This window comes from Canis lupus, chromosome 9, assembly GCF_011100685.1.
Source record: "Canis lupus familiaris isolate Mischka breed German Shepherd chromosome 9, alternate assembly UU_Cfam_GSD_1.0, whole genome shotgun sequence".
NCBI classification, from domain to species: Eukaryota; Metazoa; Chordata; class Mammalia; order Carnivora; family Canidae; genus Canis; species Canis lupus.
The window spans coordinates 37,434,311-37,459,845 of NC_049230.1; the positions used below are offsets into that span (position 1 = coordinate 37,434,311).

General features: G+C 50.4%; 1 protein-coding gene across 6 annotated transcripts in view; it reads right to left on the minus strand.

Moving 5' to 3' along the window:
* Positions 1-24,866, minus strand: part of HNF1B (HNF1 homeobox B) — a 55,369-nt gene extending 30,503 nt beyond the window's left edge. For 2 of the 6 annotated variants that reach the window (XM_038548062.1, XM_038548063.1), the window contains exons 1-4: positions 24,168-24,511; positions 19,450-19,649; positions 14,483-14,747; positions 12,300-12,535 (exon numbers count right to left, since the gene is read on the minus strand). In XM_038548062.1, the coding sequence (XP_038403990.1) occupies positions 12,300-12,535; positions 14,483-14,747; positions 19,450-19,649; positions 24,168-24,511 (1,045 nt within the window). Of the gene's footprint in view, positions 1-12,299; positions 12,536-14,482; positions 14,748-19,449; positions 19,650-24,167 lie in introns of all 6 variants that reach the window. The other 4 variants (XM_038548065.1, XM_038548064.1, XR_005364644.1 and 1 more) reach the window with 3 other exon arrangements.
* Positions 24,867-25,535: the final 669 nt, after the last annotated feature.

Here is a 25,535-nt window from a genome sequence, read left to right on the forward strand (position 1 = left end):
AAAAATCTGAAAGCCTGAGAGGAAAAAGCTGATGCAAGATGAAAGCAGTTTAAACACTGGGCCGGTTTCAATTCCACATTGCTTTCTACCTGAGGTGACTTAGTGAGAAGGCCAGTTCATAAGAGGAGAAACACAGACAGGCCTGTGGGGACGGTAAACATTCTTGAGCTCAAGGAGTAAAAGTTGAGTGATACTTAAGGGAAGCCCACAAACTGGTTTTCTTATAAAAATCAAAGCAAATGTAGCCAAGAGAAGAAGAGGGAAAAAAAAGTCATCTTCCATCAAAAGCATCTTGGCTGGGAAACAGAAGCTAACATGCACAAGGTGCCTGAGAAAATCACACATGTGTGGAGGTAGAAGGGCAAGAGAAACTCTGCCTTTCCTCCCTACAAGGTCCGCCCCAGCCACCACGCCTGGTCCTTACCCGAGAGCCAGTCTCTACAGGCAAACATCAGATGATTTGCAATGAGCACTTCAGCCAGGGAGGCCGCGGCTACATGTGAAAGAACCCAGGCTGGCACTTGAGAACTTGAGAAGTCCTCACCTCTGCGAGTGCTTTACACGATTTGCTCTCTGTGTGTCATGGAAAGCCCATTTGACAGAATGGAAAACTGAGGTTCGAAGAGGAAGAGGTTATTCTTACTACCTCTTGCTAAGGGTCTCCTACAAGCCAGTAGTATTCCAAAGCTGATCCTTCTTTCTCTTCCCCAGAAGCCCCAAACCGATTCCAGGTATGTTGAACCTCCATTGTGACCCACTGATGGTTTGAAATGATTTTACTTGTTGCTTGGCTCTGTGTCTCACTGGACTATAATCCCAATGAGGCCAGGACCTCTCCTGCCTTCTCCACTGTGTCCTCAGCGCCTCCCACAGAGCCTCACCCATTTATTTTTATTTATTTATCTATTTTATTTTTGGGATGCCTGGGTGGCTCAGCAGTGGTGCATCTGCCTTTGACATAGGGTGTGATCCCAGGGTCCGGGATCAAGTGCCACATCAGGCTCCTGCAGAGAGCCTGCTTCTCCCTCTGCCTATGTCTCTGCCTCTTTCTCTGACTCTCATGAATAAATAAATAAAATCTTTAAAAAGAAAAACTAATTAAAAAAATAAAGATTTATTTTTATTTGAGAGAGAGAGAGAGAGAGAATGGTGGGGAGGGGCAGAGGGAGAGGGAAAAGTAGGCTCCCCACTGAGCAGGGAGCCTGACACAGGGCTCAATCCCAGGACCTTACAATCATGACCTGAGCCCAAGGCAGACGCTTAACTGACTGAGCCCCCCAGGTACCCTGAACCTAGCTCATGTAGGCACTCCGTAAATACCGATGGGATGAGCAGCTGATGAACAAATGACCTACACTTTCAACTCTGACTGGACTCCACACTATCAGTCTGTTGAGCAGAGCGGTGGAGAAGTGGCAGTGGTGTATACATGTCTCCTCTAGGTCTCCTGGCTTTGCTGAGGTTAGTGGGAGGCCAGCCTCTTAAGGAAGGGAGAAGGAGAAAGAGTAAAACGTTATCAAGGTAGAAATAGCACTGACACTTTGGGCGACTTGGTGTTTGCAGGCCCGAGGTGGGTGCAGGGCAGGGTATTACAGATGAAGCAGCAGGGGTCTTGGGCAGCACTTTACCTGGTGTAAAATGGGTCCCTGTGGGGAGCCTATGCCTTCCTGACTTCTGAAGCCTAAGCAGAACACCCATTTCCAAAGGTGCTTTAAGGGGGATAGGAATGGGTGCTTCCACGAGCACAGGCTGACCAATTCTAAAGGTTTGGGGCTGTGGGTGGGAGCCCCAAATTTAGACTCACCCTGTTGGATCCCAGTTTGGGGCTCATCGGGTCGACTTTGGGGAAGGATTAATTAATGGGAATTTACCATGGCAACATGAGTCACTTAAATGCCTTTTTCCCTAAAGGAAGTTGAAGGAAACCCAAGAAGGGTTAATGGCGGGCATCGTTAGGCCTAAAGGCTTTAGGGACAGACGGAGCCCGGCCACGGTCTGGCTCCTGGGGTCTCTTTTCTCAGAGGCAGCCTTTGCGAGGTGGGGTAATGTGGCTGCAACAAAGGCCCCTGGGCTTGGCTGGCAAGGAGAATGATGATGCTTCTAGTGGGTCTGGGCAACGGGGGAAGGCTATAAAGCCATCAGCAGACTGAGCCACTGGGTGTCCACACAAAAGTAAGGTTCTAAACACAGACATCTGTATTGTGACTGAAGGGCTCATAAAATTGCCTTAGAAAGGAGAGGTTTTCCACTGCGACCTATTCATAAGCAGGGCCCTGCTGGGAAGTGACACCCAGGGAGAAGATCCTTTGAGGCCTGGCAAGCATCAGAGCTGCCTTGTTATGGGCGTTTGCCTGGCCAGACCCCAGCCTCTTCATCGCTGTCGCTGGGGCAGCTCTGGCAGCAGCCTCATCACTATCCCCATCATCATGACAGATAGCCATGGGTCATCAGCTCATGGATGCTGGTCCCAGGCAGCACCAGGTGCCAGGCACTGAGGCTTTGGAGGTTGGATGGTTCCTGGCTTCCACTGAACAGCTGCACTAGCAAAGTGCTCAGGGAGCACTACCAGAGGACAGTGGCTGCTTAGAGCCATCTCACCAAATGACTCCGATCTGCAAAAAGTCCTTTTCTAGACCTCAGGTGACTCAACAGAAACTCAGGAAGAGCCATTCTCACTCTTTTCTTGCCCAAGGGATGCTGGCAGGAGATTATAAGAACTAATCTTGTAGAACATTCAGCTAACTAGTAGAACTAAATTAAACCAGTAGACTAGGGGATCCCTGGGTGGCGCAGCAGTTTGGCGCCTGTCTTTGGCCTAGGGCGCGATCCTGGAGACCCGGGATCGAATCCCACATCAGGCTCCCGGTGCATGGAGCCTGCTTCTCCCTCTGCCTGTGTCTCTGCCTCTCTGTGTGTGTGTGTGTGTGACTATCATAAATAAATAAAAATTAAAAAAAAAAAAAACCAGTAGACTAGATGAAGCTAGTAAACGAAACTACTAGAAACTAAACCAGAACATTAAGGGAGAATGGATAATATTACGCTCTTTGAAAACTTCCTGGTAGCGTTTAACATTGGAGGTTGTGTGTATGTGCACTGCCGTGTTATTTTGGTTAAGCAGCCTCAATGAAGGCAGAGCAGGATGATAGTATGTCCAGAAAAGGGAACATATGCTTTAAATAATAACATATACTATGTTATGTAAAATGAAACAAATTCCCTGCTCAGTTTAACTCTAAAACTGAATGGCAGATTATAAAACAGCAGATTTGTGCATTAAGCTTTTGGACAAGAAGCCGTCTATAATAGATCTCATCAGTGCTCAGATCCATGGGACGTCTACCATGTGCCAGGCGCCAGCTGTGCGACTGGAGACAGTGTGGTGAAGAAAGCGTTTGGGCTTAGATATTGGTACAGCCTGGAATTCCACCATTCAGAATGCATACACAGTTCTAGAGACTTGAGGAACTACTTTCCTCACAGAGAGAACCGACTTACTTGGTTTCTCTTTCTTTGCCACTTAGGGATGCAAACCCTAGACTTCACTTGGCAGTAGGATTCTCCAGAAGGGGGCGGTGGCTTGTTCTGTTTCCATTTGTAAACCATCTTGAGATAAATTAAGCAGCTATTTTGTGCCCACTGTGCAAATCGACGTTACACGAATGGGAGATGTCATTCAGAGGTTTACTGAGCAAGAACTTACTGGGCTTTATCACCAACCTGGTCCAATAGGTGCTGACCAGGAAGAGGCTCCCTGCAGTGGTCAGGGCCAGAAGGCCTGGGCATGCAAGCTGCCACTCAAAGGCCCTGAAAGTGTTAACCTCTAGCAGCGATAGGTGTCTCATTTACACCCATTATAAATCTGTTTATTGTGACTGGCCCCACCCAATCTGCTGGTGCTGTAAAGCTCTAATGGTCCCTAATAAAGGTGGAAGGATTGTAACAGCACACAGTTCCTGAAGTGGGGAAGGAGCGATGAGAGAGACAGATGATGAACTTAACAATAAGATATCACAATGGCCAACCTCCCTCTGCTACTTCAAGCAGCAGAGTCCCAGGCCCCAAGACTTGCTACTACACACAATCTCCAAATAATAACCTGCCAGAGCTGAAAGGTCCAATGCCCTCATTTGCCAGAATCCCTGAGAAGTTAAGTGATTGGCCCAAGGTCACCTCTGCTCGTTCCCGGCTCTGATTTCCTGAAGCTGAGTCCAGAGCCCTTCCCTCAGCTGCCTTACCTCTCCTGGTTCAGCAGAGGGCCATCGGGATAATCATCAACCCCTGTAGGACCCTCCTGTTCCATCTAGCCTAGTGGTAGCTAGCCCTGGCCGTACCTCCAAATCTCTTAGGGACTTGTTGTAAGTTCCTGGGCCTGACCCCACCCCCCCATGCCAGGTTTTGATTCTAAAAAAGTGTGGGTAGGGGAGACACAGGTGTTTTTAATGCGTTCCCTAGATGCCTTTTATGTGGCCTAAGAAGGAGAGGTGAGAAACACAGGTCTTGCCAATTCTTGGATTTCATGGTTTCTGATGTCTCAAATGAGAAGCAGAATTCCTATAAAGGGAAACTTCCAGGGTGAAACTGCAAGCCACACCCCCGTTAAGAACCCAGGGAAACCCAAAGCCCTTCCTCCCTCTCAAGGCTCTGAGGGCTCCTGAGCCAATGCCTCAAGACCTTCCTTGTCAGGCACTGTGCTTTGGCATTGGGCCAGTGACCATACTTCAGCCTCTTGACAGCCCTCAGGAGATAGGTATTATGATCCCTATTTCATAGATGAAGACATTGAGGTTCAAAGAGACTAACCACCGGATGGTAAAAGAACCACAGATTAAGCCCTAGCCTGTCTGGGGTGCTACCCCCCAGATACACCCTTCTGAGCATGGTCCAGGTACGGGGTTACTTATAACCAGCTTGCCTCAGGAGATGCAGACTTCCCTCTGGAGAGTCATTAAACCCTAAAAGATATCTGCATGGTGTTCCTCCAACCTGGGAAGGACACGACTATGGGTCCTAAGAAAGTTGGTTCTTGACTTCCTGAAAGCAGTAGAGATGGTTGGTTGACACCTACATGGCTAAACCCATACGGTTGTGCCTTTGTGGGGCTGCTGCAGCCAGAGCAGAGGGCAACAGGAAGAGGTGTAAGGCGGACGGAGGCTCACAGGTTGAGGGAAGTAGCTTCCAGGAAATCAGCCCTTGGAGCTTCTGAGGTTTTCCCACATTCATCGCAGGGGTTGTGCTCACCCTCCCCTTCCTACTGCTCTTTTTGCTTGAGGTTTGGGGGAGCTTCCCTCCTAAGAACAAAGGCCATTAAGCCTCTCAGATTGGGCTTACACCAAGAATGGGCCACACCCCCCTCTAATTGGCAGGTTCCCAGGGCTAATTACTAACAAGCAGGGTGCTCACGCCTCCTTAAATTAAAGGTGAAAAATGCCCTCCAGGAAATTCAGGGTCATCTTATGAACCTGACCTCCTGCTACATGGTCATGAGCCCCCACCCCTCCCCACAATTCTTGGCACTTCCCCGCTCTCACCATTTAGTGCATTTGCACTAAATGCCTAGAGTACTGGATATGGCACTGGAAATGTGTTATGCATGTCACAGGGCAGGCCTCACTGGAAGAATGACAAAGGGCCTTACACTCAATATGCTACCAGAAGCCAGCCTTAGTCTGCTGCAAACACCAAGATGAGTATCCATTGGAAACGCTCAAATTCTCTAAAAGTCAGCATTGAAAGAAAGCTCCAAGAGGAATGGAGGGGAAAGGGGGGAGGGAAAGCCCCCCAAATAAGGCTCTGTAAGGAATGGTAATAGCTATCATCTGTGAGCACCTGCTATATCCAGGGCGCTTTACATACATTATCTCATTTAATCCTTGTAGCACCTGCATGAGTTGGTGTCCCCATTTTACAAATTGAGAAACTGGGGCTTAGTGATCCCAGAGATTTGCCCAGGGTCACACAGCTAGTGAGTGGCCAGTTGAGGCTGGAATAGTGGTCTGCCTGCACAGCTATGATTTTGTTGCTATGCCCACTGGATTCATGAAAGCATTTCCCCAGATGATCTTCAGTGTGTCTTACATGTCATGGTTATTGATGGTCAGGCGTCTATGGAACAGCCTGGGCATTGGGATTCTTAGAAGCTCCCTAGTTGATTCTAAAGTGTGCCAAGGTTTGGGAACCGTTATCTTAGAAGTGAGGGGTCAGCAAACTGTGGCCCACAGGCCAAAGCAGCCTGTTTTTGTAGGACCCATTAGCTCAGCTTGGTTTTTACATTTTTTAATGCTTGGGGGAAAAAAGACTATTTTGTGATGTTTGAAAATTATTGGAAATTCAAATTTCAGTCCCATAAATAAGGTTTTACCGGAAGACAGCGACATTCACTCATTTACATATGGTCCATGGCTGCTTTTATTCTACAAAGGCAGAGTCAAGTAGGAAAAAGAAGACTCTATGGCCTAAAAAGCCTAAGATATTTACTACCTGGCTCTTTACAGAAGTTTGCTAACCCCAATAACAACAGTTTCCATGACCACTAGGATGATAACCACAACCGCAATGCTTCATTTGATGTTATTTTGGGGCTGTTTCATTCATATAGATATATCTTCCCCATTTGTGCTTGTACTTCTCCTTGAAAAGTGGGTAGAGGCAAAATGCCAGATCTTGTGCCTTCCCATCAAGAAGTTCACTTCGAAAACCCTTGCACAGATTTTGGGCGCTCTCCTCACCTTTGGTACTTAATTCCCTCCAAGTTCCTGTCAGTTCCCATCAAACCTGCAACAAACAGGGGCACCTGGGTGGCCCAGCTGGTTAAGCATCTGCCTTTGGCTCAGCTCATGATCTGAGTCTTGGGGTCAAGCCTCGAGCCTCAGCCTCACATAGGGCTCCCTGCTCAGCAGGGAGTCTGCTTCTCCCTCTCCCTCTGCCTGCTGCTCCTCCTGCTTGTGCTCTCTCTCATTCAAATAAATAAAATCTTAAAAAAAAAAAAAAAAAAACCTTCAACAAACAGATTCCAAGGGCACTTCTTCAGGAACCTGCTGGCTGGGGCTCTGTGCTTGCAGGCAGCTTCCTTCCTCCTCAGAGCTGACTGGAGGCAACAAGGAGTCCTTGAATCATCTAAGGGTCCTTCAGGGGGATTAGGCATGGCCAACGGGGCTGCCTAGAGCGATAGCACTCCAGTATCTCCTGGCCCTTTTGTGCAGAGCCTCTGAGCCCCACCAGCCAGGTTTCTTTGTATGCAGACCAGGGTTGGTCCACTATCAGGAGGAGGTTGCCAGCAGAATCCTCTGAAGGCTGGGCCTCTTAATCTCATTAATATCCTGATTGTCTTCCTCAATCTAGTGGCAGCCGATAGGGTGGTACCATAAGATAAAATGACCTTCAAATTTAGCAGATAAAATAAATGGCTGTCAGATAAAGTCCTTAGGAAGGGGAACACTGGAGCCCGGTATAAGGCTGAACTCCAAGCCAGTACAAAAGCATTTCCGAAAATACCAGATGTTTCAAGGCAGGACTTGTTTCTTTTCTAAACTGAAATAATCTGCTACTTAGGGACAATAGGGTTTATTTACTATGGGGACCTTTGCCGTGGAGATGAATATTTTTACAGCCGCCCTCATAAACCCCCGCCCCTCGTCTGCGGCCCAGGGAGGGGGCGGAGCTCCAGAGGTGAGCTGAGGTGCCTTTGCTGTCTCTGAAGCCCCATTAAGTTGTTAAGGCATTTAGTGCCCCAGACAGTGCCGACTGCAAGGGCAGTTCAAATCCCTGCCCAGATGGGGATGGGGTCGTGAAAGAGGAGGCTTGAATTTCTCTCCTGGGCAGGGTGCAGAAGCTTCCTTGGTCAGGGGCAACAGTTGGTGGGGGGGAAGGGGGGAGGGGAAGCAGTAAACTAGCCAGACTTTGAGACCCCCATCCTTGGCCTTTTTGTCATTCAGAGGGGAGCAATAAGAATGTGGCAGAAGAAGGGATTGTGGGGGTATTGTGTGTCTGTGTTGGTTTCCATGCCTGCAATGTTCTTAGCATCTGCCTAAAGCAGAGAGATGGTCAGCATGTGACAGTTCAAAACCTGTCTCTGCCACCTACTAACTACATGAACTTGGGCAAATCATGTGCATTCTAAATCTCTCCCCTTCCTTGATCGTAGAGTGGGGGTACAGGGACACAGGTTTCTACCCTTACAAAGTTGCCATGAGGATTAAATAAGATGATGTATGTGGGTTGCTCAGCCCAGGGCCTGGGACTTGGGAAATACTGAATCAACACTGGACGTTATAGTTATTCATGCGTAGCTCTGACGCTTCCATGGGGCACCTTGGAGACATCCTGGGGGTCCTCCAGATTTCAGCATCAGGGAAAACAGCAGGAACCACACAGATATCCTGGCCCAGAGTTTGGTTTGTCTATAACCCTGGCTTAGATTCTTGTGGGTGACTTGGAAGGACATGTGAAAGGGGCCAAGGGGGACATGGGCGGCAGGATTCTCTGGGTTTCAAGCTCTGGTCTGTCAGGGCAATCAAATCCACTGGGCTTGGAGAGGGGGGAATAGAGTTTGAAGAGAAGCAGAAGTAAGCAGCCATAGAAATAAATGTCCCCACTTAAGGAGGCTGTAGGTCAGGGTAGCCAAAGATTCTTCTGGAAGGGCTTCCTCTCACCTCTATGCCTCTCATTCTTTCCGGAACAATGAGCCTCAATCTCTTCCTCAAAAGATGATACGAGAGTGAGGACACTATGTGTGGGGTGGGTGAAGGCTGATGAAGACCTGCTGCCCCTCCCTGGCTGGCACAGGGTGGCTAGGTGAGTTTGCGGCAGACCGGAGTAAAGGGTAGGGTGAGCAAGGCCGCGTGGCTCACGCGGCTGGATCCCGAGGCTTGGGCCAAGGCTACCCCCACTTCCATTCCACGCCAACTTCCTTCTTCTCCTCCCTGGGCCAATCAATACAAGCACCTGTCTCCAACCAGTCTCCTTCCTCGCCATAGCCCTGCTCTCTGACCTTTTGGGGGCCTTTCTCTTGATTCCGCTCCAGAATGGAGGTAGGGGCCATCACTCCGGGTGGACTCAATGGCCTGAGAATGGGCTGTCATGGGGCCTATAACCAGGGACAGCTCCTGCTGGCCAGAGCTGGAATGGGGGGGTGGCGCAGATAAAGGCCTTCCAGGCTGAAGATAAATGGCTGCCTGCAGCCTGCTACAGTAACTTCAGGCCCCCAAGAAGAGCAAACAAAGGGTGCCCCTGTGACACTCACTGGAAAGATGAAGGCCCATCAGCGGCAGCCAGGCTGGTTCAAAGCCCCAACTTAATTGTCAATTAAGCATGCATAAGGGAGACAAAGCCATGACAACCCCGGGCTGCATGCTGGTGTGTGATTGTAAAGCCGGGAGGGGCAGCGCTGAAAACAGCTGATTCTGCTGACGGTGTGTTTGTAGGACGCCTTGTAACCAATCAGCCGCTGACAGAGGCAAAGTGTTCCTCCTGCCACTCCTATTGTGCCGGACATTCCAGCGCCAGGGTCACACTGTGGTCACTGTGGGCGAGTGGGCCACAACGCCCCGAGAGTGGCTGGGAGAGAAGGGGCTCGTTAGAGACGGGATGCTCTCCTCTCCAGGAAGAAGGTTCAAGGGAAAGATTTGTCTCTAAGGTGACTCTGGTCCTCCAGGCTCAGAGGCTGTGTGCGGAGCGGAGGGAGTGTGAGGGAACGGGCCTGGGTACTCGTTTCCCCGACTTAGCCTTAGAGGGTGCTGGTGCCAATGCTGACTCTGGGTGTTGCACTCTCCTTGGCCATCACAGAGCTCTTTTTGTTTTCTGCATCCAGGTACATCTTGGGCTTGGCTAGAGACCGTATCTTGGTCGCAGGACCCATGATAGAAGTGCACCATCCCAGTGTGGGGCTCCAGCCTGCTGTCTGCCTAGCCCTGGGTGCATTCCCTAGGAGCCCACCTGGGGGCCTGAGAGGGGACAACAGTCACTCCTCCCAGCACCCTGCACCCCAGGGCCCAGGCCAGTCCTGGGCCCGGGGAATATGTCATCACCTCTTGGGGATAATGCCCCAGGGTGTGAAAGTTAGAAGGAAATAGATTTCTGCTGCCTTTCTTTCTGCTGCTGCTCGTAATAACGAGAGCAATAATAATAGTCGTCACAGCTTATTGGGAAAGATGGTGTTTACACATTCTCTCATTTAATCCTCACGTGGGCCTGATGAGGTAGGTCCTGTTGCTTTGTTTTACAGACGGGAAAGCCAGACCGGGAGAAGCGTTGTGACTGGGTCATGCTGTAGTTACAGCGATCAACCTGGCTGGCTAGGTGCAGGATTCAAAGCCGAGTCTGGAGAATCCACTCTCCGGATGGGGACAAGGACTATCTTGATGAGCCCCGAGTAGAAATTCAGGCAGAGGGGAAGGCAGCCACTGAACATATGCAGTGTCCCATAATTATTGCTCCATAAATTCGAGTCTCTACAAAGACCCATGAAGCCCCAGAAGACAGCCTTGGGCCCTAGATGGTCCTGGGCCCTCCGTGCCAGCACGATGTCTTCCCAAGGAGACAAGAAGCTCCTGTGGGCTCGGACACAAAAGCATCCATGCTGCACTGAGCGGGGGTCAGCAGGCCTGAGTTCTAGCCACATCAGCCACCATCACTGTTACCTTTGGCAAGTCATTGCTTCTTTTGGGCCTCAGTTTCCTTCTTTGAAGCTCCTCCCAGTTCTAGCATTCCATGAGTTTTAAAATCATGGAATGGACCCCTGAAAACTCACTTCAAGGGGGCCATGCCTTCCCAGACTCCGATCAGATGGCTCTCAAGCTGTATTTTGCACCCACTCGCTCAGTTTCCACTACCTGCCTCTGCTCCTCCAGCCCCTCTGTGGGTCTCCTGTCGGTATACAGAAGGCCTGTGCTAACGACCCCGTGGTGACCTCACCACAACCCCAGCTTGTCAGAAAGCTGCCTGGTCTTTGTTTGGCTTACAGGCTCCCTGACTTTGGTGTGGAGATCACAGGTCCCAGCACAATAGCCATTGTCTTCTCAATAATGCCCCTTGCCCCAGCCACGCCCCCCCGCAGCTCCAGATCCAGCTCCGTGGATCACCGCGGGCGGCAAGTGCCCCAGTCCTGCTCTGAACCGTTCACCACTGCCTTCAGAACCCTGTTTTGAATTTCCAAGAAGAAACGGAGTTATTCTGCCAACAGGCTAGTGATTGTTGGGGGCTTCTCTGCCTCTCAAGAATAACCTGAACTTTCTCCCCATGTGGCTGAGCCCTTCCCTTCTGTGGGAGTGGGATCCAGCCCTGACCCATGCTTCATGCTGGACAGTTTCAGACTCCCAGAGACCCTGAAAGCAGTCACGCTGTGGGAACACAGTGTGGAACAAATGCTCAGCCTGGGTCCCCCAATAATTAGGCCAGCTTCCGACCTCAGGCCTCTCCCGGCAGAAGAGCAACCAGCAGGCAAGGAGGGCAACAGGCTTCGGAACCCTGAGTTGCAAATGGGACTTGGTTCTCCTTTTGCGAGTCCTTCCCCAGAGCAGGTGGGAGACCATGCCATACTCCTACACGGGCACCAAGCCAGCCTCAACAAGCATACCCATTCTGGGAAGCCAGCTTTCCAGAAAGGGCAAAGCCCTGGGGGGAGAAGTGCTCACCCTCAGACTATGCCCGATGCACTACTCAGCATCTAGGGGTGTTTTCCCACAGTGAAGATGTAGGCTTCCATCCTGACAAGCCCACACCCCACAGCAGAGACACCTAATCCAGGCTGGGGCCCAGCACACAGTAGCACACCATAGGTACTCGATCAGTTTTGGCCAGCTCATCACCGCAAAGATTTTAAGTGACTGACTTCTAACTCTGGAAGAGCACTGAAGCCAACAAGCAAAGACTGTCAATAGAGTGGCCCTTCCCCAGAGACCTCTGGGCTCTTCCTGCTGAGGTTGGACAGAGCCGTGGGGTGGGTTGTGGGTGGGGTGGAGGTGACCCCTCTGCCTGCAGTTTGGACCTGGCATGTTAATAAGGCAACCTCTCCGTCTAAACTGACAATTGCACTGACTTGCTGAGTCAGCAGCCACACAGGGAGAAGAGAGGCAACTAGAGAAGCCTGGGGAGAGAGGCTCCCTGAAAGCTGAGCAAGGACTCAGAGGAAATGTGACCACGACCACACACTATTTTCACCAGAACATTCTGGCAATAGGAGGGGGCCATCCCTAGCACCATCCCACCATTTCCCCCTCTGAAAAATCCTGACCCAGATGAGCCCTGTGGGGAGAAACAGGATGGTCGGGTTGCCGAGGCAGTGGGGCCTGGGCCGGGCTTACCTGACAGTTTATTTGGAGGAGAGGTGCTGGGCTGGTGGTGGGGAGAGCCATGGGAGAGCAGGGGGTTCAGATTGTGCGTCTGGTTGGAGCTGTAGGCATCCATGGCCAGCTTCTGCCGGAATGCCTCCTCCTTCCTGCGGTTTGCAAACCAGTTGTAGACACGGACCTCAGTGACCAGGTTGGAGCCCAGGCCGTGGGCTTTGGAAGGGGAGACACCTCGCTGCAAACACTCTGCCCTGAGGATGGACAGGGGGGAGAGGGTGAGTGAGGGTGGCCAGGGGGAGGCTTGCTGGTGTTTGGCCCCAGACACACAATCTCAGTGGTGTTGCTCAGGAGGGCAAAGAGGCCAAGGACAGAGTTGGGGCCTGGGGAAAAGCCTGTCCTGAGAGAAGTCTCGCCTAGTAGTTCCCTGATGACATGGCTGGAGTGAGGGGCCAAACACAAGGGCCACACGGGCTCTATGGCCCCAGTAGTGAGGGGCTGAGGCCTCTGGTGTGGCTCCTGACAAGAAGAGAGCAGTCAAGAGGCAGGTAATGCAGAGAGAAGGTCCAGACTGGGCTTCTTGACACCTTATGTTGCTATTAATCTCTTCTCAACCTACAAAAGGTGAAGTTCTTCACTAGCTCTGTCTGAATCCCTTCAGAGGGACTTCTGGTTGTTTGGGGTTTGGATACCCCCCAAAAGGGTGCCAGGGAAACCACATTCCTTATCTGTGCCACAGGAATCCTCTTCAGAGGACAGGCTGGGTGAGGTGAAAGGAAGATACACAGAGGTATCTTCATTGCTGGTAAAACCCCAGTGTCAGGTGTGAGAGGGACTCAGACACCACTGGGAGCTGGGGGGCTTCTCATTAGCAATGGGACAGAGCACAGCTTGGGGACTCTGTGACATGTCCTTTCCTGGCCTCACCTCCCTAGCCAACATCTATCTATCTATCTATCTATCTATCTATCTATCTATCTATCTATCTATGTATCATCTCCAATATCCTTCTGTTGTCAGAGCCAATCTAGCCCAGAGATGGACAGATAGCCCATAGGTCTTGGCCAGAGACTTTTTATTTTTTTGTTTATTTATTTTCTGAGGGTGAGGGGCGGCACATGCATGTGTACAAGCCTTCCCACAAGCAAAGCAGGAGGGGCAGAGGAGTGGGAGAGTGAGAACCTCAAGCAGGCTCCACACCCAGCAAGGAGCCTGACATGGGTCTCGATCTCATGACCCTGAGCCAAAATTAAGAGGTGGACGCTTAACTCCCTGAGCACCCCCAGGCACCTCCTTTGCTTTATTTTTTTTTAAGATCAGGCTTTGCAACAAGTCAAAGACAATGCTGGAGCCAGGGAAGACGGCAGGAATGAAGAGGGGAAAAAAAGATATCTGAAGGATTTCTAATACTTTTCTTTAAAATTACATATAGTTGTTCAGATACTAAAAGAACAATAAGCAGTGTGAGCAGAATGGATTGGATAGATCTGACCAGTTCTTTTCTGTCAAGTTTCCTTTTGGATCAATGGTTGTACAATGATTGGTCAAAGCCAGAGCCAGTCTATGACCAAGGGACGGTTTCTTCCTGGTCTACACGGAAGTCAAACATATGATGCTATTTCCACTGGCATCATATTTTAAATCAGGCTTCTCCAAAGTATCTTGCCTTCAATAACAGTTCATAGTATAAGTATCCCCCCAGAAAAAAAGATTCCATGCCTAACAATCAATAAAGCTAAGAAAGTTTCTAGACTCTAGGTCTCCTCAGAGTCTTTAATATGCTAATATACGTCATGACTCTCCAAGAGGAAGCATGCACCTGGTATTTCTCAAACTTATTTGTTAATAATTTGAAGTCAGGGGCAGCCCAGGTGGCTCAGCGGTTTAGCGCCGCCTTCAGCCCAGGGCCTGATCCTGGACACCCGGGATCGAGTTCCGTGTCGGGCTCCCTGCATGAAGCCTGTTTCTCCCTCTGCCTGTGTCTCTGCCTCTCTCTCTGTGTATGTCTCTCATGAATAAATAAATAAAATCTTTAAAAAAAAAATAACTTGATGTCAGGGTGCCATAGAACACACTTTGGGAAACCCTGCTGTAGCCACACTTAGCTGGATAACCAGTACGTCAGTATCCCTGGATTGAAGGGATGGATTTCAGGTCCATGTGCTTGCCCACCTGCTCAAGTGAGCTTCTGGTGGTGTTACCTGTTGCACTCCTCCACTAAGGCCTCCCTCTCTTCCTTGCTGGGGTTCTTTTGCCGGTCGTAGGCCTGGTACAAGATTTGCTGGGATGCGGGCCCCCATTTGAACCGGTTGCGACGCATCTTCTTGTTGGCGGGCTCAGAGCAGGCGTCATCGGACTGCCCAGGCCCCTGGCTCTGTTGACTGAACTCTGGAAAGAGAAACAGCAGCTGATCCTGACTGCTTTTGTCTGTCATATTTCCAGAACTCTGGACTGTCTGGTTGAATTCTGAAAAGAGAAAGGAGTAGATTTGATAGGGTCTGTAGCCTTCACTTGGCAGACAGACAGACAGACAGACAGACAAAAACACCGCTATTCCCCTCCCCTAAGTTTTGCCATCGGCAGTTGTTGTATGTGTGTGCGAGTACAGAGGGGGAAAGCCCACCACAGGTCCCCTCACTGCCCACCTCAGTTTGCTCCACCAAAGCCAACCCTTTTCTCTGTTTGAAGGAGCTCAAATGTGGCCAACCATTGTTTTAGTGGCAACGTGTTTTCGTTGGCTCACTGGCCCTCAGACATGAAGCAACCCTCTGGAATCCTGAACTCTTGCATTTTGGTGTCCAAGAGGATGAGCTCAACCATGTCTTGGGTCTAGAGGTAAAGGCTCAAAGGTAAATTTTCACTTAGACAAAATATTTAGAGACTAAAATAGGCTCTCCCCACTTCCCCTCTCTCCTCATGTATCCTAGGTATCTACATTATGATGTTATGTTCTTAGAAACACCCAAGACCCAAAACCTGTTCACTATTACTTTGAAATAAATATAAGTGAAGTTTTATAATAGAAAGAAAAGAAGCTCTCTGGTTTCAGATAACTTCAAAGGCAATGGTGTGTGTGTGTGTGTGTGTGTGTGTGTGTGTGTGTGTGTGTATGTGTATCCAGGGGGTTCATTTATGAGGGGAACAGCTGGTGAGGGAAAGGTCTTAACAGATTTGCCTACACTTCTGAAAGATGGCAAATGCAGAAGACTGCAAACACAGGACCTTTCTAGCAATGGCATTTCATGAGTTGGACAAAAGTAAATGTAGATGAAGTGCTGCTCCCTGTCCTTCCAATTCCCAGGATCCAGGTATATAGTGACCCTCAATATATTTTTTGTTGAACGAATGGAAGAAAGGTGGCAGTTCACCCTGTGGGGATACCCTAGCTCATATGGTTTAAATGAGATCTGATATTTACTTGTGGGATAAGAGAACTTTGTTATTGTCTTCCTTGTATCTACACAAAGCAGGGTTTAGAGTCATTAGTTCCATTTTACAGATGAATAAGCATAGAGGCCAACCACCTTGCTGAGCAAGGACACATAGCAACTTCATTTCCTAACTCCTGGTTCCTATCTTCTGGACCTTGATGTTTTTCTTTCTTGGTTCTTGGAGTTACTCCTACAGGTCTCAGAGGCAACTTGATCCAAAATTCTCCAAGGTTCATAGTTGGGCCACTATTTAATGCTGGAATCCCCTCTATGACACCCTACCACAGGGACCTCCAGTGATGGGGAACTTACTACCAATCTTAAGATCCATTTCCACTTTGGTCCATCCTCAAACAGTGGGCCTCTAACCAGCCTGGACTGAGGACTCAGTTACAGGCGGTGCTGGGCTTTGTGTGAACTGGTTGCTGATGGGCCAAATTCTAAGCAGTCTCCTTGACGGATGGACTATGTCACTGGGGCCTTCGATTTGGATGATTCTCAGGCCACTTACGGCTCTGTGTTCACTGATTCCCAACAACTCTTTTAGATATCCTGAGACAGTCTCTTCTAGATCTATTGGCAGGAAGCCACTGCTTCAGTTGACTAATGGAGGACCCCAGCCGTGTCACCTAACTGCTCCCTCTTGCAGCTTCCCTGCCTGTGGGATGGGACCGGATGAAAACCTAGTACTCATTCAGTAGTCTTTCAGAACATCTACTTTTAGTCAGGATGATGATGGGGACCCAAATTCCTAGGGAGGCCATGTTTTTCAAAGTGCTTTCACACGTCTTATGTCATTTGGTCTCCATGGCCACCAGCTCCTACAGTTATCTTAGGGACAGTAAGAGGGAGAGAAAGAAGCTCCCTGCTCAGAGGAGGTCTGTCTCAGGGTCTTCCCTCCTCCCTGTGGCATCACCCTGAGTAAGAGCCAAAGCTTTATGGATAATCCCAAGGACCCAGGACCCACATGAGGCTCTGTAATGACAATGAACCTATACCGAGGGGAGGTATCATACAAGGTCCCCTGACCATATCCTTCCATCTAATTCTCACACCCTCTCCATGCAAGAAGTATTGTCTTCTCCATCTTATAGCTGATTGAGGTTCACACTGGTTATGTGACTTGCCCAAAGTCACATGGATGTGGGGCACAGGCCAGACATGGGCCCAGCCTACAGACACTGGGGCTACTTATCAGCAGCCTATGCATCACTTCTTGCTAAAAACCAAAGCCAAACAATACATCCACAAAACCTTAAAAGTCTGACTTGGGTGAAGGTAATAAAACTGACTAAAAACAAACAAACAAACAAACAAACAAAAAACTGACTCAGGTTCTGTCTGTGGTGGGTGTGAGGCTCACTCATGGCTGCCTGGAGTGTAAGGCTGCCTCTGTCTGCTGGCCGCCCTCCGACGAGGCAGCCTGCATGATGTTCAGGACCCAGCATATACCAGGATAGGCCAGGATGACTTGACTGTAGGTGCCTGGAAATATCCAGGTTCTGCCCACCTCAGGGTCCTAGCCCCTCAAGTTTTAAAGAACTAGAATTCGTCTCATCCTCCAGCCACCACCACCTCTCCTCACCTTCTAGATTAACAGAGGGAAGCAGGGAGACAGAAAACATTTGCTGCCTACAAAAATTAACTTGGAGAAGCTGGTTTCAGCAACCTCTTTATAGGCTCGGGAGCCAGCTTGGACAAGCAGATTCTCTATGTATAGATGGGCCCACAAATATTATCACTGATATTACCATTTTTAGTTTTTCGAGAAAATTTATGTCCTCTTTTAAAATTCTCCCCCCTTTCTCCTACACATTCCATCTCACTTGCTAATTTTTATCCCATGCTTGAGTGTCTTGTATTCATCCTTCAAGAATTGGTTCCAACGTTCCCTCCTCTAAGAAGCCCTCTGTGATCTCTTCAGGCCATTTAGCAATTCCTCTGCTGCCTCTTGTGTACATCTTTATAACAGCTCTTAGAAAGCAGCTGTCATTATTTACTCAAACATGTCATCTCCCCCATTAGGTGGTAAGTACTTGTAGAAAAAGCCTGTGCATCTCACAGCCCAGAATAGTGTTTGGCACCTAATAGGTGTTCAAATAATATTTACAGAATGAAGGAATATTTCTTAAGGTTTATGTCTTGTATGGCTTTAAAATGATAATAATGGTAATTTTAAAAATCTCTTGCAGGGACTGTCATATATTTTTGTAAACTATCTCTTCTCAAGCATCTTGAGAAACTTTCTGGGACGTGTATCTTTTTCTATGGCTTCTAGCTGGCCTTTCCTGTATTCCTCTCCTTTCTGAGAGAATTTCCACTGAACACAGGGAAGCAGTTCAAACTGGAGATGCCACACGAGGCTTGGATTGGAGTGAGAGCAGGCCCATGTTCTCTGGCTTTTGGAGACTGTGGCTTCTGAGAATGTTCTCAGACCTTCCAGGAATTACAGAGAGTTGCTTCATGTCAGAAACACAAATTCTTAAGAATGTGGCCACCTTGGATGGTGAATCAACCCAGAGTTTAAAGGGGGCCTCTTCTCCTATGCAGCAAAGAGCTGAGGCTTTGCTTCTAATCTGTAGATTCATTTAATGCACTAACGAACAGCCACCACATGAGAAGGATGTCCAAAAACTTTCCTTCCACTTTCCTTTCCAAGGCCTTTCTGGCCCACGGACACTGAGACAATAAATACTCAAACAATCACTTCAGAGCAGTGTATGGCAGAAAACAGGAATGATTTTTTAAAGCAGCCCTCCAGTGAGAGGGAAAAAAATCCAACCCAGAAAGTGGTGGAAATTAATATCTTGACAAAGACAAGAGGATCCCACGACCCAGGGGATAGTATATGAGATGAGTGGAAGCTCATGCAAAATTTTCCTGGGAGAAGGGTCAGATCAAAAGAATTACAGGATAATGTTGAAGTATAATTTCCTAAAATAAAACCAACACATCACTCAAATGCAGCTGAAACTTCCCTACACTTCAACACAAAAATCTCTTGCTATTACTGAGTGGAAGAAATTTTGGGACAAAATGGAAATTTGGGGATGGAAGTGGGAATGACAATTATTAATTGGTCAGAATTGCAAATGCAGACTCTTCTACTGGGTCCTGCCTTAGCCAGAGCAGCTTCATCATCAGGATCATTGGCTGAAGTCTCAAAACTACTGATTTTGATCAATGTGAGCAATCACTTTAAATTGCTTCAGGATGCAAGTACACCCTCCACCCCAGTAACAGGGTTGAGTTCTCAATATATCTCCATATACAAATATCTTCTATTTTGTACACTCTGCAGAGGGGAGGAAAAGAACAGTAAGAGTGATCAATGGGTATCGATTGCTACAAAATGTCTTCCTTGGAAACTCCGATCTGCAGTCATATCAAGGGGAGCTGCTTGGCTTACTTTGGGGACAATATTCCACTGTTCCCCACTTGGCTTCAAAGAGAAGGATATTAGAAGCAGACACCAGAAAATTCAAGATACACCGCAGACTCTAAAGGACTTGTCGAGGCAGCTGGATGGGTAGTAAGGGACCATGGGAGAAGAAAATGATAGACGTCAGCCCATTGTACAATAACTATGATAACCAAATCCACCTGCCAGCTTCCTTATATTTGCCAAGTGCTACGCAGGCCTTCTTGATGAAGAGGAAACTGAGGCGTCCCACAGGTTGCAGAGTTAGGGCAAAGGTCACTCTGGGTTGAGGTCAAAGGGGGATTAAAGCACTTACGTCGGAGAATCTCTCGTTGCTTTCGGACGTACCAGGTGTAGAGGGCTGCACGCTTCTGGGTCTTCATGGGGGTGCCCTTGTTGAGATGCTGAGAGAGGTGGGACTGGTTGAGACCTGTGACATCGACCACTTCCCTCTGGGGGATGTTGTGTTGCTGCATGTAGCCCTTGATCATTTTGGCAGCCCTCCAGGGGTCCTCACTAGACAGATAAGCAGATGGTTAGGATTCTGGTGGAAGAGGCTTGGGGAGAAATATTCTCTTTTTAGGGCTTTTACCTAAACTTTGTGCAAAACTCTGATCTTCACCTATTTCTCCAGCTGTCCAAGCTACATCCTTGGGAGAGAGGTGAGGCCAAAACAGAACCTAAATAAAAGGGAGATGAAAGCTCCTATACAGTAGGCTCTGTCCTTCTCATCTGAGATCAGGAGGGTAAAGATGATGATGACTTCCCATCTTCAGGGATGGGAAAGCACTACCAACACTCTCATTAAGAAGGAAAGCTCCTGTTTTATTTTACTTTCCTTCATTTTTCTGGAAAGTGAGGGACTTGAAGGCAAGAGGCCTTCTGGAAAGTAGAGATGCCATTAGCTTGGGGCTGGGCTAGCTGATCCTACAATGACAGAGGGCAGCATCAGTTCTGAATCCTACTCTCTTCCACATTAGTCCCCTTTTGAGTGGGTGTCTTGGTTTCTTGTCTTATAAAATTGGAGTGAAACATTTGTGTCCATCTCCTGAGAAGCAAGGAGGATTTCTCAGCCAAATGTTAAACAGTTTTTAGAGTTTCAGAAAAGTTTTAAGGAATACAATGATGTTCCTCCCGGAGTGAAGAGTTGCTCCAGTGAGGTGAGGCAAGTTAAAAAAACAAGGTAAAAAAGCCTCCACAGCCCCACCTCCCAGATAAAACATAATGGAAATGAGTAATTTCAATTTCTGAATAAGATATATTAACCATCCCAAATGCCATGGTTTCCTATATTCTGACCTTACCATACCAGGGAAGAAATGTATGTGGAAGACAATGTTTCTCATAAATTTCAAGTGTGGGGTAGGAACTTGCTTACACTTTATATTTCTCAGAAACACAGGTATGCAAAAAGCTTCTTTACAGCAATGTACTAAGGCCTTTGAATTTTATTTAAAATGTTTTCAAGTTTGCCAATATCTTTTCTTGCTTATTAAATAGGTGATTTAAAAGTGAGAGATGTAACTTAAAATGAGAAATTTTTAAAAATGAGGCATAGCATAGAACAAAAGCATTAATACAATACAACCACATATTATAATTGTTTAATACAGCTATATATTTAACTTTTAAAAAAGACCCAGCACCTCTTTACTATATGCTAATGTATATAACAGCCTGATGATAGAACATGAAAAAAAATAAAGGGAAAAATTAGTTTCATATGGAACAATAAAGAATGTGTAAAGGAAAGGACAAAACAGATATACTGTTGCAAATGAAATTGTCATTTCTAAATAGTATCTGTCATATGGCAAATAAAATTGATTTTTGTTTAATGAATTTAAAAATTCAGTAAACATTTTATAGGCATTTGAATAACTGTGGTTATTTTAACAAGCCTTTGATAATAAATTCGTGAGATCACAGGCTTTGGTAGAGATGTTTTCGGGAAAGACAAACTTTTAAGATTAATTATATATATGTGAATACATTTCTGAAATATGTATAAAGATACATCCAAGTAATGAAACATAATGAACTAACGAAGATAAAAAATGAGAAAACGCAATCCAGTTTCACACATGGAAAATATCCACGTAGTGCACACATCTGTAGGAACGTCAGCGATGGTTTTAAAGCTTACTTCTGGTGAATATTTCCATAGATATTTTTAGGGTGGAAAAATACTTTCAACGGATACAAACAATAGCTTCGAAAGTTAAAAAAAAAAAAAGTGTTTGGATTTTCAAAGTTAATACCGGTTTAACAAATTCTTTGACTTTTTCTCTTGTTTAAATTTCTTTAGTGTGTTCATTTCGTGTGTCTAAGAAACCTAACAAAATAGTATACTGTTCTAAGAGTAGATGGTTCTGTGGAAAGAATAATTAGCTTCACAACTGGGAAGGTAAAGGGGGTGGGGGAAACACCCAGGGAAACCCTACAAACTCTCGCAAGCCTTTCAGCCCGCATTTAATGACAAGAGTCGGGTAAGATGGCGTAGCTACACCTTTACGGCTCTCTGACCACAGAATTCACCTGTATGCACCCGGAAGACCCCAGAGAGCTGGTTCCGTTTGTTCATTTGAAAATACAGATTATATTGAGAGGCTGCAAACCCGGACAAATCACACGGATCCCGAGGAATGCGAGCGGCCAGCGCCCTCCGAGCGCAGGTGTCAAACGCCCGACCCCGGTGCCAGGAGTGGGCCCAGCGCGCTCCTTTTCAGGGACTTCGCCGCCCTGGAGCAGGAGAGCCCCGGACCCCCGCACAGCTGGCCCAGCCTTCCTTCCAGCACCTCAACTCGGGCTTCCTTCCTTTGCAGACGCCCGGGCGCACCCGCCTCGCAGCCCCGGGCCACCGGGCAGCTCGCAGTCCCCGACCGACCTTCCCTTCTAGGACGTAGACTAGTGTCCAGGCAGCCCGAAAAGACACTTCTGTTCTTTTCTTTCCGCTTTAGGGGAATGAGGTGGGCCAGAAAGGGGAGTGCTCAGGAGTACGCGCTCATGGGGCCGACCGTGCAGTGACCTGGGCACCGCTAGCAATTTCTTGAAAAATTACTTTTAATAAAGTCTGAGCACTCCCGAAGTGGGGAGGTGGGGGAGGGAAGGCGGCATCCGCCCGGCAAAGAGGGGGGAAAACCCTGGGTCCGGCCCGCGTCTCTACCGCTCCGCTCCACCGGGGTGAGGGGCTCGGCCCCTGGCCTCCCTCCCGGCCCCACTGGAGCCAGGTGCTGGGCGGAGGGCACGGGCCCGAGGCCCGAGGCTCAGGCGGGGCCTGCAGGTGTGCACGGCCCCGGGGCGGCCCGGGCAGCTCGGGCTAGGCGCCAGGGGGTCTGGCGGGGAGCGCCCCGGGGCCCCGCAGCACCCGGCGCGCGCGAGGGCAGCGGCGAGCAGACCCACGTCGGCTTTTGGACTTCCTTCCCCCTCTAAGCTGCGTTTACAACTTCACCAATGAATAACCTGCCTCTCTTTTCAACCTAATCACGACTCTTTGTGTATCTTTCTGTTGATGATTTATAGAAATAAATTAATAACACCCTAACTCCACGTGCTGCCGTTTATGTTACATCTCTGCTGCGTCCGGCCCGGCGCGGGGCGCGCAGCGCGGAGGGGGCCCTGGGTCCTGCCTCGCGCGGCGCGGAACCTCCCAGAACCCGCGCTGGAAGGCGGGCGCCGGCGGCCAGGTGGATGGGCCTGGCCCCGCGGGCTTCCCGTGGCAGGCGGCGGGGGCTCGGTTGGACCGCCCGGCCCTGCTCAGCCTCCAGGCCGCCCTGGAGCCCCGGGCGCCCCGCGGCCGACCCCTCGCCTTCCTGCGCCCGCACCCCGGCGGGGGAGAGGCCGCCGCCGCGCGGGGAAGGCGAGAGAAGAACCTCAAAGCTACGAATAGCAAAATACTTAGGGGCGGGGGTGGGGGTGGGGGTAGGATAATCTAGAAATCCCCGATTGTCTTTGCTAGAGAGTAAGCCTCTGGGTCCCCAGATGGCAAATTCAAATGCAAGGTCACATCCCGCCCCGCACTGCTGCTGCGGCCGTACGACCGGGGCGGCCGGAGTCGGGGCGCCCCTGGAGGTTCCCAGCCCCTGCCCTGAAACCTCGGCGCTCAGGTGTCCGAGGCCTCGCGAGGGACTCGGTCCCAAAGTGACCGGGAGCGACGTGTGGTCTAAGGAAACCGCTCGGCTCCCTGGATAATCAGTAACCAGCTGTCAAAGCCCTAGGCCGGTCGGTGAGGCCCAGCAAAGGATCCCGGAGCCGCCCGCCGGCCAGCATTCCCCCGAGGACGCCGGGTCGTCGGCCGCCACATCTGGAAACGCCCTCCTTTCTCAGACCGCGACCAAATCCGCTGCGAAGGCGGTCTTAGCCGAATTTGCCCCCGGCTTGCTCGGATACGCGATCCGTTTGCCCCGTGCGGGTCCACCGCGGCCCTGCAACACTCAAACATTTTCTTTTGCAAACCTAAACCCGCTCTGGGGATTCCGGATAGTCCTGGGGCCTTGCAGGGGCGCTGCAGACCCGAGTGCCCGCCAAGAGGGCTCGCCCCCCGCCCCCGCCCCCGCCCCCGGGACCCGGGACCCGGGCCCCAGAACCCTCCAGTCGGTCCGCAGAGAACTGCAGGACGCTGCGCCCAAGGCCGGCCCGCGTTTCCCGGGACGCGAGAGGCGGCGCGCGGGAGAAGCGCTCCTCCTGGGCCGTGCACGGTCCGGGCCCCGAATCCCGGGCCGCCGCCTGGGGGTCACCGCACCCACTCCACCTTCTCGCGCGCGCACACCTTCCGCCAAGGGCTCCGCCGCTCGGGTTCTCCCAGGCCCGGAGGGCCCTTCGGGTCCCGGGCGCTGGCCTGGGCAGGGGTAGATGGAGCTTCGGGATTCAGGGCCCTCCGACTGCGATACTGGGAGGGTCCAGGTGTTGGGAGAGAAGCGGCGCGCCCGCCGGGGGACTCTCCCGGTGGGAAACAGGGCCGGCCGCCGCCGAGCTAAGGCACAGCGCCGGTTCCAGGGCCTGGGGCGCGCGCTCCCCAGCCTGGTCCGCACCTACCTGAGCATCCGGTCCACCTCCGCCCGCTGCTCCGCCGCCTCCTCGGTGTTGAGCGCCTGCAGCTCCTTGAGGATGGGAGGGGTGTCATAGTCGTCTCCGTCCTCGGAACCCTCGTCCCCAGACAAGCGGCCCTTGGCGTGGCCGTTGGTGAGAGTATGGAAGACTGGCTTGGTGTCGGGGTCGGCCCCGTTCCCGGGGGACAGGGGCAGCGTCTCCAGCTTCACCCCGAAACTCGGGGATGGCAGCAACTCCTCTAAGGCCTGGACCAACACCTCTTTGGTGACCCCGGAGCTCAGCAGGGCGCTCAGGAGTTCTTGCTGGAGCGACGTGAGCTTGGACACCATTTTCCAAGGACAGAAGAAAAAGGGGGTGAGGGGGTGGGTGAGTGCGAGAGAGGAGGGTGGAGGGGAGTTGCACGAGCGAACCCCAAGTCCAGGAACCCCTCCACCCTTCAGCCTCCAGACACCTGTTACTCCCCGGGGTCCCGGAGTCTCCTCCGAGAGGAGTCAGAAAACTTCTAACTTGCCATGATCGCCACCATTAGGCCATATAAGATATGCAAATTAGTGGGGAGGGCCCGGCTTTCGGCAAGATGCAAATGGTCGTGGGGAGGGGGGAAAAGCGAGAGAGGGAGAGCGTGAGGGGCAGACGTGGAGAGCTGGAGACCCGGGCCGGGAGCGGGGCTTGCCAGGGTCCATGGTACTCACGCTGGGGGGCTGAAGATCTTCTTGTACTGATTCTCTTTATCAGCCAAACTTTAGCTGACCTTTGGACTTGGTAAGCAAGTAGCTCGCAGCCTAGTGCGGGAGGCTCCGGGGCTTTTCCACCCGCCGCGAGTCCACTTTTAGTCTGTAGAGAAGAAACTGCACTTCGGGGGTGCAGGTGAGAGCTGGAGGACGTTGGGGTGCCCCGGGAAGAAGGAGATAGAGGAGGATAAGAAGAGTAGAGGCTTTCTGACGCATCCCAGCCGACGCAGGTGGTGGGCAGGGAGAGCCAGCCAGGCGAGGAGAAGCTGACCCCTGGGGAATGGGCGCGGAGACTCAGGGGGAGCGGGGGTGTCAGGCGGGGTGAGTGTGGATCGCTGCGACCCCATTTAGTTCGATCCGGGCTACTGTTCTGCAGACCCCAGGCCCTCACCAGACGAATCTGGAGGTTTGGATTTGCAGAACTGCTGGCCCCTAGAGCGTAGGCGAGCGAGAAAAGGCCTGGAGAACCTTTGGGAGGAGGCGTCCACTAATTTATGGTCAGGGGAGTAGCCAAAGCTGAGCTCCCCCAGCAGCCGGGGCTGCACTGGCACCTGGCCGGCCGGGCCGCGGGGGAGCTGGCCGCCTGGGCCGCGCTCTCCTGTTTAAACCCAGAATATCAAAG